Source organism: Neovison vison, chromosome 13 (genome assembly GCF_020171115.1).
Source record: "Neovison vison isolate M4711 chromosome 13, ASM_NN_V1, whole genome shotgun sequence".
NCBI lineage: Eukaryota > Metazoa > Chordata > Mammalia > Carnivora > Mustelidae > Neogale > Neogale vison.
Window position 1 is genome coordinate 118,501,058 of NC_058103.1, and position 12,883 is coordinate 118,513,940.

Sequence of the window (12,883 nt, forward strand, 5' to 3'; positions counted from 1 at the left end):
CCTGGGGACCAGAAGATTGGATGGGGAGATAGAAAACAGGAGGCTGGGGTATACCAAAGAGGATCTCGCTTTGAAATTTTCTGAGGATTTGTAGACTATTCTTCATATTGGGTTTGTGTGGTATCTTTTCATGCTTAGATTCAGTTATATATTTTGGGGGGTGCCTGGGTGGGTCAGTGGGTTAAGCCGCTGCCTTCGGCTCAGGTCATGATCTCAGGGTCCTGGGATCGAGTCCCATATCGGGTTCTCTGCTCAGCGGGAGCCTGCTTCCCTCTCTCTCTCTGCCTGCCTCTCTGCCTACTTGTGATCTCTATCAAATAAATAAATAAAATCTTTGAAAAAAAAAAGATTATCTTTCTAAAAAAAAAAAACCAAATAGAGGGGGAAATTAAATTTATCTTCTTAAATTTACCTCTGTACTAGCTGAAGTTTTCATAAGGAAGCTTACTGTTACTTTCATTTCTTTGGTAAAAACATATATCAATATTATTTACTATAAAAATAATAACATAAAACCTAAAAATTTCTTATGGTTGCTGTGTATGATTCATATTATTTTATGAAATTTTATTTTTTCACTTTCCATGGATTAATCAGAACAAAAAATAATCTGAGATTTATTAAAATTGCTTCTATTCAAGGAAGGAAAGAAAATTCAATAATGAATCACATATCTGTATATAACCTGATTTTGCATGTAAGTACATAAAAAGTTGGCCATTACAATTATAAAGCTTCATTTATGCTTGTTGCAAAAAAATTGAACTGTGAACCCATACAATTAGAACTTTCTGAATATCGAAATGATGACAAAATAAGAATGTCAATTTCATAGTTTCTGATAAGGATTAGTTTATATTGTTAAAACTTTGCCAATAATTGCAAAATCTTTATTTTGCTTTTTTTAAAAAAGCAACTCGTTCTTATCTATAGCTAAGGTATTTCTGAGAATAATCAGATATCATACTGAAATACATACAGAAATATCATACTCAGATATTTCTGAGAATAATCTTTCAATTTTTATAAGTTTTCTTCTGTTGTTTTATTTCTGTTTTCTCTGATACTTGTTCTAAGCTGGTTATTCTACTGAATATTCTAAAAGTCCTGCTCCTACATTGTTCTCTATAATCAAAGGATGGATAAAGGCTGTGTAGTTGAGTGTCGAGTTCTGCTTTCATCCCTGGTAGAAGAGTTGAGGGAGGCCCACTTATGTGTGGGTAAATTGTTAGTAGGTGTTATGGCTCACTACATTTGTACCGCTTCACAGGTCCTGGCCCAAAATTATTTTGCTGAAAGGAAAATTATTCTGTTGTACATTATAGATAGAACTTTCTTTCTTTCTTTTTTTTTTTTTTTTAAAGATTTTATTTATTTGTTTGTCAGAGAGAGAGGGGGAGAGAGTGAGCACAGGCAGAGGCAGAGGGAGAAGCAGGCTCCCTGCCGAGCAAGGAGCCCGATGTGGGACTCGATCCCAGGACGCTGGGATCATGACCTGAGCCGAAGGCAGCTGCTTAACCAACTGAGCCACCCAGGCGTCCCTAGAACTTTATTTCTATTTTGAATTGCTCTCGAAAATAGAATGATTATGAAATAGTAGTTAGTATCTTTCTTATAAAAAGAGCAGGTGAGAAAGATATATCTGATGGCAAAAATACAAAGAACTGAAAACTTCTCTTTTCAAATGAAACTGTGAATTTCATAAATCAGATAAGTTTGTCAAAACAAAATACTGGATTTTTAAATGGTTAAAAAATGTATTCTCGATTTTATTGTTAAAATAAAATTTGAATTCAAAGAGTATTTTCCAGAACTGTTTATGGGTTGAGAAGTATCAAGTAACTTGGCCTTATTTATTATTATTTTTTTTAAATAAACATATAATGTATTTTTATCCCCAGGGGTACAGGTTTGTGAATCGCCAGGTTTCACACTTCACAGCACTTGCCATAGTACATACCCTCCCCAGTGTCCATAACCCCACCTCCCTCTCCCAACCCCCCTCCCCCCAGCAACCCTCAGTTTGTTTTGTGAGATTAAGAGTCACTTATGGTTTGTCTCCCTCCCAATCCCATCTTGTTTCATTCATTCTTCTCCTACCCCCTTAACCCCCCCATGTTACATCTCTACTTCCTCATGTCGGGGAGATCATATGATAGTTGTCTTTCTCTGCTTGACTTATTTCGCTAAGCATGATACCCTCTAGTTCCATCCACGTTGTCACAAATAGCAAGATTTCATTTCTTTGGATGGCTGCACACTATTCCATTGTGTATATATACCACTTCTTCTTTATCCATTCATCTGTTGATGGACATCTAGGTTCTTTACATAGTTTGGCTATTATAGACATTGCTGCTATAAACATTCGGGTGCACTTGCTCCTTCGGATCACTACATTTGTATCTTTAGGGTGAATACCCAGTAGTGCAATTGCTGGGTCGTAGGGTAGTTCTATTTTCAACATTTTGAGGAACGTCCAAGCTGTTTTCCAGAGTGGTTGCATCAGCTTGTATTCCCAGAAACGTGTAGGAGGGTTCGCCTTTCTCCACATCCTCGCCAGCATCTGTCATTTCCTGACTTGTTAATTTTAGCCATTCTGACTGGTGTGAGGTGATATCTCATTGTGGTTTTGATTTGTATTTCCCTGTTGACTTGGCCTTGTTTTTAAATTGTCAGAATATCTGACTTATTTAAGAGGTTGATTTTTTTCCTGTTCTGAGAAAGCCATCCAATAAAATCAGTCCCTGGGAACATGGAAGTTTGTTTTTTATTTTATCGGTAGTTCCTATTGATCACATATAGATTGTACTGTTCTGTGATCGCTGGAAGGAAATTATGTATTAGTATGCCCAAATGACATATAGTTCAATTTTGTACTACCCATTTAAAAAAAAATTATTTATTTATTTAACAGGGAGAAAGAAAGAGGGGAAAAGAGAGAACACAAACAGGGGGAGCAGCAGAGGGGGAGGGAGAAGCAGGCTCACTGGTGAGCAAGGAGCCTGATGTGGGGCTTGATCCTGGGACCCTGGGATCATGACCTGAGCTGAAGGCATTTGCTTAATGGACTGAGCCACCCAGGCACCCCTGTACTACCCATTTTTTGACCTTTATATTTGTCTATTTTTGCCTTGAAGGGAAATCCAAATGTCAAACTGGTGGAAAATCAAAGAGGACAATTCAAGGAACTCATAAAAATACTAAACAGGTACAGCATATGCAACTTTCTACTTACTGACTTCTAATTTGAATGAGAAAATGTAATTTTTCAGGATTTGAGTATTGAATATTTTGTTTTCATATAAAATTCCAGTGTAACATTCTTCACTTAACAAATGTATATACAGTACTGTGTGCCTAGCTAGTACTAAATACTTTACAAATATTAATTTATTTGTTTCTTGTAAGAGTACCTTCAGCGTAGGCATTATTATTATCTAAATGATTATCTAAAAATGAAGAAACACAGGTAGGGAGAGGTTATATAACTTGCTAGTGAGTGGCACAGTGAAGATTTGAACCCAGGTCGTTAATTTCTAGTTTATGCTCTTAAGCCTTCTGCTACACATCCCATATTTGTGAATTCTTTTATGATTTTCTTTCTTGGTATAGTGATGTCTTTAGGTTGTAGAATAGTAAAAGTATTGTATCTAAAAATTTCCAAATTGCTTTATTAAAATTTTGGAGAGCACAAGCCTATTTAAAAGTGTTCTTTAGCACATTAGTACTGGCTTTTTAATTCATAGTACTTTCTCTGAACTTTTCCATATATATTATTTTGTTTTGATGTTATTAAATATATCAATATGATTATGCAGACCCAAAACTTCACATAAGGAAAACATGAATTTCTAATCAACATGTCATTGTGAGTTCATAAAATAATCCCCAACTCCTCACGTTACCAATGATAAAAAAAATTTTTTTACATTAAAAAGATAAAAGAAATAAAACAAATACACTGACAGGTGAGTGGAATTAGGGACACAAACTTAATGGACAAGTCTTAAGGGATTAAAGAAGGCTAAAATTCCCTGATTATGGTGGGGAAACAAATCCAGGCTCATGGTATAAAGTTTTGGGCTTATGCAGGGTTTGCACTAGGAGCAAAAAAAGCTATAATCTGCCTGGGTTGTGCCCTGTGAATTGATGTCTGAAGCAGTAAAAGGAAGTGGCCCATGGTTTATGACTGGTTTTGCTAGTATTCTTGACAGGTGAGAGTGTTAAGTACCCAGTAAAAGACCTGTGGAAGTGGGACCACAGTGGGCTGGAAGATGGTCGCTGTAACAGTAGGATACATGGAATGAGGGTGAGCAAAGTGAAGAACTAAAATACAAGAAATTCAAATTCAAAGTAAAATATCAAAGCATGTGAGGAAAATAATGTTATAAAATACAGATAACACATTCTATGAGTGAGAGAATTTACTCTTGAGGTAATGAAAAAAGGCCATTTTCCTAAGGAAGACTTTCAAAAAAATGAGCTTAAGTTCCTCAAAGGAAAGAATAACTATAAACAAGAAGGAGAAATTCTGAAGTAAAACAGATATCCATCTATTACATTAATTACATCTATTAATTTTGAACATTTATAGATAAAAGTGAGCCAGTTAGAAATCTTATAAATGAAAGTATTGTCAATGAAATTTTAAAAACCCATAATTAATGGAATAAATGTTGTATTGGACAAAGAGAAAATTTGTGAATTGGGAGACACTACTGAGGAGAATTTAAAACATATTGCAGAGAACTAACAAGATGGAAAATAAGAGAATTTAAGATTGAGAAATTCTAATATAGGCCATATTGGACTTTAAAAAATAGAGGGTAAATAATAGTGGGCATTGAATATTTGAAGAAATAATGTTGAAAAATTTTCTCACTTGAGTTCTGAAGAGCTTCAGAGCATGACTGTGGAGCTGAGCAGGGTAAGTAAAAATAGATTTATATACCTAGCTACCTTCTAAAGAGTCTGAAGAATGTGAAGATTATGGGAAAAATCTTCAAAAAATACCAAGAAGTAAACAGAACCACAGAGGAATGATATATTAATACCCTTGTTATAAACAAAAGGATAATGAAGCAATATATTCAAAGTTATAAGACAAAATTACTTTTAAAAAATGCTTTTTAAATTTTATTTATTTAAGAGTGAGAGAGCACAGGGGGAGAGGGAGAAGCAGACTCCTTGCTGAGCAGGGAGCCTGATGTGGGGCTCAATTCCAGGGCCCTGAGATCATGGCCTGAGCTGAAGGCAGCTGCATAACCGACTGAGCCACCCAGGCGCCCTGACAAAATTACTTTTAACTCATAATTCTGTGCCCAGCCAAGTGTAAGAATGAAATAGAACTATTTTTAGTTATTTTAGACAAAAACTAAGTGTTTGCTACTCACTGACCCTTAATGAAGGAACTAAAGATGAACTTAAGCAGGAAGAAAAGGTAACCTGGGGGAAGGAACTTGTTAAAAAGGTATCTGTAGTATGTGATATGATGAGCACTGGGTGTTATATGCAACTGGTAAATTATTGAACACTATATCTGAAACTAATAATATACTATATGTTGGATAATTGAATTTAAATTAAAATAGATATATGTAAAATGTGTTTGTAAATCTCATTACCTGTTGATGGTTTAAAAAAAAACCCTCACATGATTCGATTTGGAAAAGTGGAACTGTAGTTTTAGACAATATTAACATGAAGACTGGATTGTAGGGATTTTGGAAGGGGGTTAGAGTAATAAAATTATTGTCTTATTTAGGAAGAAGTTTTTGTTAGGAAAATATGAATATAAGTGTGTATGATAAAAATTTAAGGTTATCAACTAAAAGCAGCCATGATTTCCAAATAGAGGAATATTAGCAAATTGCATCTCACAATATTTGAAAAGAATGATACACCATGACCAAGTATATAAATTTAATTTTACGTAATTTATCCATGAGTTGTGCTTTTTGTTTTATCTATGAAAGCCTCTCTTATTTTAAGATTATAAAAATGTCCTTCTAGATATTTTTAAATTTTTGTTTTCATAGTTGGTCTTTAGTCCATCAACAGACTAAAAGAAAAATCACATTATCACCTCAATAGGTTCAGTAAAAGCATTTGACAAAACTTGACACCCATTTATGATGAAAACTATCAATAAACTATGAGTAGAGGGAATCTTCCTCAACTTGATTAAAAAAATCTACAAAAAACCCTACAGCTAATGTGGTACTTAATGGTGAGAAACTAGAAGCTTTACCCCTAAGATTGGTTATAAGACAAGGATGCTCCTATCACCATTGTTTTTCAACATTGTAATGGAAGTTCTAGCTAATGCGAAGACAAGAAAAGGAAGGAAAAGGTATATAGATTAGAAAGGAAGGAATAAAACTGTCTTTGTTTGCAGATATGATTATATAAAAAATCTGAAAGAATCAACAAAAAACTGCTGGAAATAATAATCTGTTATAGCAGGTTGCAGGGTACAAGATTAATACACAGAAGTCAGTGGCTTTCCTGTATACCAGTGCTTAGCAAGTGGAACTTAAAAACACAATACGATTTACATTACCACTCCCTTGAATTAAATACCTAGGTATAAATCTAACAATGTATGTGCAAAGATCTATATGAGAAAAACTTTAAAACTCTGATGAAAGAACTCAAAGAACTAAATAAATGTAAGGGCGTTCCATGTTCATGCAGGAAAACTGAATATTGTCAAGATGTCCTTTCTTCCCAGCTTGATGTGTAGATTCAGTACAATTCTGACAAGTGATTGTATAGCTATTGACTGATTCTAAAGTATATGGAGAGGCAGAAGACCCAGAATAGCCAATGAAATATTGAAGAACGAAGTTGGAGGACTGATGCTAGCCAACTTTTAGACTTACTGTAAAGCTATAGTAACAATGGCAGTGTGGTATTGGCAGAACAATAGATAAATAGATGAATGAAGAGAGTAGAATATCTAGAAATAGATCCACATAAATAATCAACTGCTCTGACAGAGGAGCAAAGGCAATACAGTGGAGCAAAGGTAATTTTTTCAACAAATTGTGTTGGAACAACTGGACATCCCTTATATCAAAAAATGAATTTAGACAGATACTGTACACCCTTCCCAAAATTAAACTCAAAAGTGGATCGTAGACCTAGATGTGAAAGCAGAAACTCTGAAATTTCTGATGATAACATAGAAAACCTAAATGACCTTGGGTATGGTGATGACTTTTTAGGTAAAATACCAAAAGTAGTGATCCATGGAAGAAATAATTAGTAAGCTAGATTTCACTAAAATTAAAAACTCTGCTTTACAAAAGACAGTATCAAAAGAATGAGAAGACAGGCCACAAACAGGGAGAAAATACTTGCAAAAGACATACCTGATGAGGGATTGTTATCCAAAATATACAAAGAACTCTTAAAATTCAAAAATAAGATACAGTGTTATGCTAGTTTTAGGTATACTATATAGTGATTCGATACTGTATGTTAACTGTATTAGAATTAAAATAATAATAAAAAAACAAGCAACCTGATTAAAAAACAGGCCAAAGCCCTTAACCGATGCCTCACCAGAGAGGATAGATAGATGGCAAATAAGCATATGAAAAGATGCTCCATATCATATGGCATCAGAAATGAAGATTAAAGTAACAATGAGATATTACTGCATATTCATTAGAATGGCCAAAATTAGGAATACTGGCAACACCAAATGCTGGTAAGGATGTGAAGCCACAGGAACTCTAATTCATTGCTGGTGAGAATGCACAATGGTACAGCCACTTGGCAGTTTATAAATTGCCAGTTCATAGAGTCTTATAAAACTAAACATATGCTTACCATATAATCCAGCAGTCATACTCCTTGGTATTTACACAAAGGAGTTGAAAACTTATATCCTCACAAAAACCTGCACATGGATATTTATAGCTGCTTTATTCACAATTGTCAAAACTTGGGAGCAACCAAGATGTCCTTCAGTAGGTGAATGGATACCGAAACTGTAGTACATCCAGACAATGGACTGTTCTTCACTGCTGAAAAGAAATGAGCTATCAAGCTATGAAAAGATATAGAGCAACCTTAAATGCATTATACTAAGTGAAAAAAGCCAACCTCAAAAGGCTATATACTGTTTCCAAATATACAACATTCTGGAAAGGCAAAACGATGAAGACAGTAAAAAGGTCAGTAGTGCCAGAGGGTCGGAGGTAGGGGTAGGAGAGGGAAATAGGCAGAGCACAGAAGATTCTTAGTACAATCACAATACTATGTATGATACTTTAATGATGGATACGTGTCATTATACATTTGTGCAAACCCATAAAATGAACAACACCAAGAGTAAACTGTAAGGTAAACTCTGAACTTTGGATGATTATGATGTGTCAGTGTTGGTACATCAAGAAAATGCATGTTTGACTTTATGTGCCCATGAATTTTTCTGCAATAGGTCCATAAACATTTTTAGATTCTCAGAGGAGTCCGTGAGCTCTTCTGACAGAGACGAGTCAGAAATCTCAATTTCTTCCTTCTTCTTTCCCTTCACTTTTTCTCTTTCTCTCAAAAGTCATTGATTAAAACAATATAGCATCATGGAATTCAGTTGTGTCTAACTTTTCCCACAAATTTAGATTGCTTTGTCTTCTTGAGTATCTTGGAGGTAGTTGTAAGCTGTAGTAATAGGATAGTTACCTGATTTTTGGCTTTATCACTTAGTGTGAGACCTGGGGCTCATTACTTAATTTAGCTAAGCTTCAGTTTTCTCTCCTGTAAAAAGGAGATAATAATGTTACCTATGATACAAAATTGCTTCAAAGTTTAAATTAAGTACAACTGTATGGAAAGCACTTAGCACAGTGCCTGGCACCTGGCAAGTGTGTCATGCATGTGAGATGCTGCTGCAATTATTATTATCACTGCTATTGTTTTTATCAGTGGTAGGAGCCCTATACTTAGGAACTCTATACTGACTTAACCTCTACAATTTGATTTGCCAGTCTACTCTTTCACAGATTTGACAATTTTGCCATTAGTTTATTCACATTTTTTTCTATGAGTGTATTTCTTCTCTTTATCTTTCCCACTATAATCATACCTAACATTATTTGGGTACTAATTCTGTGCTTGGTGCTATGTAAAATGCTTTATTGTGTGCTTGGTGCTATGTAAAATGCTTTATGAACATGGGAAAAGTTGAAAGACTAGGTTCTGGTTCCAGTTCCACCACTCAACCTTTTGACTTGCAAAGAAATTCAATCTTTCTGAGCCTCAGTTTTGTTATTTACAATGGGAATAATAATATTTGTCCTGTCTTCAGTTTGTTGTAATGATTAAATGAGATAGTGTATTCAGAATTCCTTCATAAAATATGAATAAGCATGCAAGTATAAAGTATTATCATTTTGGCAAAGTTAAGTATCAAATTTGTGTAGCACATTGCCTTTCAGATGGAATTATGTAACTGTAGTTTTTGTCTTACTGGCATCTTTCTTTGTAAAAGCTTCACCTAGAGCAATCACAAAGAATAGAGACATTTTAACCTGGACGCAATGGTGCCTATTTTACATTGTAAGACAGGTTGGTAAAATATTTGATGCATGATAAGGTAAATACATAAATGGGTGAAACTGAGTGAGAGTACTTTTGAGAATTCCATAAGATTAGAGTCTAAATTCACAGGAAGTTACTAACATTTTGCTGATCATGAAGAAGGTAAAATTGGGAAACCTCTCAAGTTAATTTTAACTTTGGATGGTGTACAGGAAGAGAAATGAGGTAGTCTGGAATATCTGGCCAAGCACTGGCAGCACAGGCCAGAGGTGGTATACTGGTAAGCCGCCAGTGTTATTGTAGAGCTCTAATGGGAAGATGATCTTCTGTGGCTAGGTGATCTTTGACAAATGAGTTATTAGCCTTGGAGCCTGTTTTCTAAACTGTAAAGTGGAGCTAATAATACAATAAAGATTGTGTGAAGGAGGTTAGAAATTGTGTGTCGTTGATTTATGATCTATAATCCTCTATAAATGGTCAGTTGTCAGAGTTATCAGGAGAGTGGACAGAATTAAGCTTTACTTCAGGACAGATGCTGGCTGAATGGGATTTTGAATTTGGTTTAATGCAAGGAGGGGATATTTGCCATTATAATAAAATTATTTATACTAGGGCTGTAAAGAACTTGGAGAGCAATTGAGGCAATGGTTTTATGGATTGTTGACATTACTTTAAATTTTATTGCTTGAGTATTGAGAATTTGTGCCTGGACCATGGCTATTCCATAAAATATTTGCTAATTTTCATTTGTGAAATCTGGCAACCCTGTCTGGATGGGGGACTTTGGAGGGAGGACAGGTAACTCCATTTTAGCCTCTCCAGCATGTATGTATCTGTGTGCATACATGTGTTATGTGTGCTTCCTTTTTGGTGGTATACATTCTATATAAATCAATGATTGGCTATAAAAGATTGATGAAGTTTAGGAATCACTTATATTGAAGGCCAAAGCCTAAAACAAAGCAGGAGGGCATTAACCTGTATTTCAGATACTCTCCACTCTGGGGCTCTCCTATGAAAAAGAAAAACAAGCAAACAGGAATGATACACACACATACAAAACAACCCAAAGAAACCTGGGGTTGTTTGTTGCTCTAACTGTAGTAGAGGGTTACTATTTATTTATTTTTCAGCTTAAGTAGCCAAAGAGAGATAAGCAACTCTTTTGGACTTCTAGTCAGAAGCTTTAGGTTTGCATTTTGAATTTCAGTCTTTATGTAAACTACATGCTTTTTGGTGGAATGATTCTGTGGTACAGTCTGTAAAACTATAGAATGTAATCTTTATTTTCAAAGTTTGCCTGTGCAACTGAGGAAAGAGTGGGTCCTTTAGTGCTTATTTTTTGACTAAGGGTCTGTTCACTGTTGGAGCCATGCTAATCTTCAGTAAGACATGTCTGAACTAAAAAAATGACCTTACAAACCTGCTTTTAAGATGAGAAGCTTTGTTTTGATAAATTTAGTGTGATATAAGATAAAAAGAAGAATGTCCATTTTTAAGTATTTATTTTGAAAAATGTGTTTTATACAAAGATCAAATCCCTGGAGGCTTTTAAGAAATATTTTTTTATGTTTTGTTTTATTTCACCAGAATGCTGCGGTAGACTGTAAAATAACATCATCTACAACTGGAGATAAACACTTTGATAAAAGTCCCACTAAAACAAGGCATCCTCGGAAAATTGACCTAAGAGCTAGATACTGGGCATTTCTTTTTGACAATCTTCGTCGAGCAGTAGATGAAATCTATGAAACTTGTGAATCAGATCAGAGTGTGGTAGAATGTAAGGTAAGGTTTGCTTTGAGACTTTATAATTCATTTAAAGCTAAATTCTCCAATTTTTATTAACCTGACCATATCATTTAACTCAATATGTAATACTGTATTTTTCAGTGTAGTCACAGTGCTGTGCATTAGATCCCTACAACTTACTCATCTTACAACTGAAAGTTTGTACCCTTTGACCAACATCTATTTTCCCCATTCCTTGGAACCACTGTTCTACCCTCCTTCTATGAGTGCTTCAGGTTTTTTTGGTTTTGATTTTTTTGAGTACTCTTGTGTTTTGCGTTATCTAATTGTGTAATGTTCTGTGTAAGATTTGGTAGAAAGCAAGATTTGGTACATAGTCCTGGGCAAGAAATCAAAAAAGACGGATATGCACACACACAACCATGACACACAAAATTATTTTAAAGATCTCTCTTATCTGCATTGTCCAGTACTGTAGGTGGCACTAGTGAGATTTTCACATTCTTTGGTTTCATGTTTAATGTCTTTAATTGGACATTGCTTCCTTTCTGCTGAGATACTTATCACTCTTCTAATTCACTCTGGTTAGGGAAAAGTGAGATTGATGTCTAACCATAAACAATCCTGGGTGGGATTGGGATGTCATTGTAAGGTGTATTTTCTAATTTCATATAACCTTGTGTTTGTAATAGGATATTAGATACATAGTGCATCTGTCTGTGAAAATTCACTAAAAAGCCCAGTCTTTTAGAAAATAGAAACTATACACTATATTACTTTATGCTGAATGAAATGATTTTGATAAAAACTAGAGTGATTTATCATTATAGACGTATTACACAGTTAGCTTGTGTTTCTACAGTGAACAGGATTGAAAACCCTGGCATTCATTATTTAACCTATGAAATATATGAAGGGTCAAAGAAAAGTTACATGTTGAAACAGCAGCTGTGTTTCCTCTAAAATTGGAAACAGCTTAGAATAGCCTAAAAATATGGTTCATCAGATGCAGGTTTCAGAATGAACAGTAATTGAAATCCTCCAAATTTAGTTTGGTTGTCACAAGTAATATTGAAAGCTGGGGTGGCAATGCTTATATCAGACCAATTAGATTTTAAACCAAAGACCAATAGGAGATGAGGAAGTACATTATTTTACAAGTAAAGGGTCTATCCAACAAGAAGATCTAACAGTTGTAAATATTTATGCCCTTAACATAGGAGCAGTGAATTATATAAACCAATTAATAACATAATTAAGCACATCGATAATGATACAATTATAGTAGGGGACTTTAACATACCACTTAGTGCAGTAGACAGATCATCTAAGCAGATGATCACCAAGGTAACAAGGGCTTTGAATGACATACTGGACCAGATGGACTACACAGATACATTCAGAGCATTCCATCCTAAAGCAACAGAATACACATTCTTCTTGAGTGCACATGAAACATTGTCCAGACTAGATCACATACTACATCGCAAATCAGGTCTCAACTGGTATGAGACCTGATCCCAAAAGATTGGGATCATTCCCCACATGTTTTCAGACCACAAAGCTTTGAAACTGG

General features: G+C 34.8%; 1 protein-coding gene across 2 annotated transcripts in view; it reads left to right on the top strand.

The window, feature by feature from the left end:
• Positions 1-12,883, top strand: part of SCAPER (S-phase cyclin A associated protein in the ER) — a 569,517-nt gene that overhangs the window by 31,851 nt on the left and 524,783 nt on the right. For both annotated transcript variants that reach the window (XM_044231262.1, XM_044231263.1), the window contains exons 4-5: positions 3,141-3,211; positions 11,146-11,343. In XM_044231262.1, coding sequence (XP_044087197.1) covers positions 3,141-3,211; positions 11,146-11,343 — 269 coding nt within the window. The remainder of the gene's footprint in view (positions 1-3,140; positions 3,212-11,145; positions 11,344-12,883) is intronic.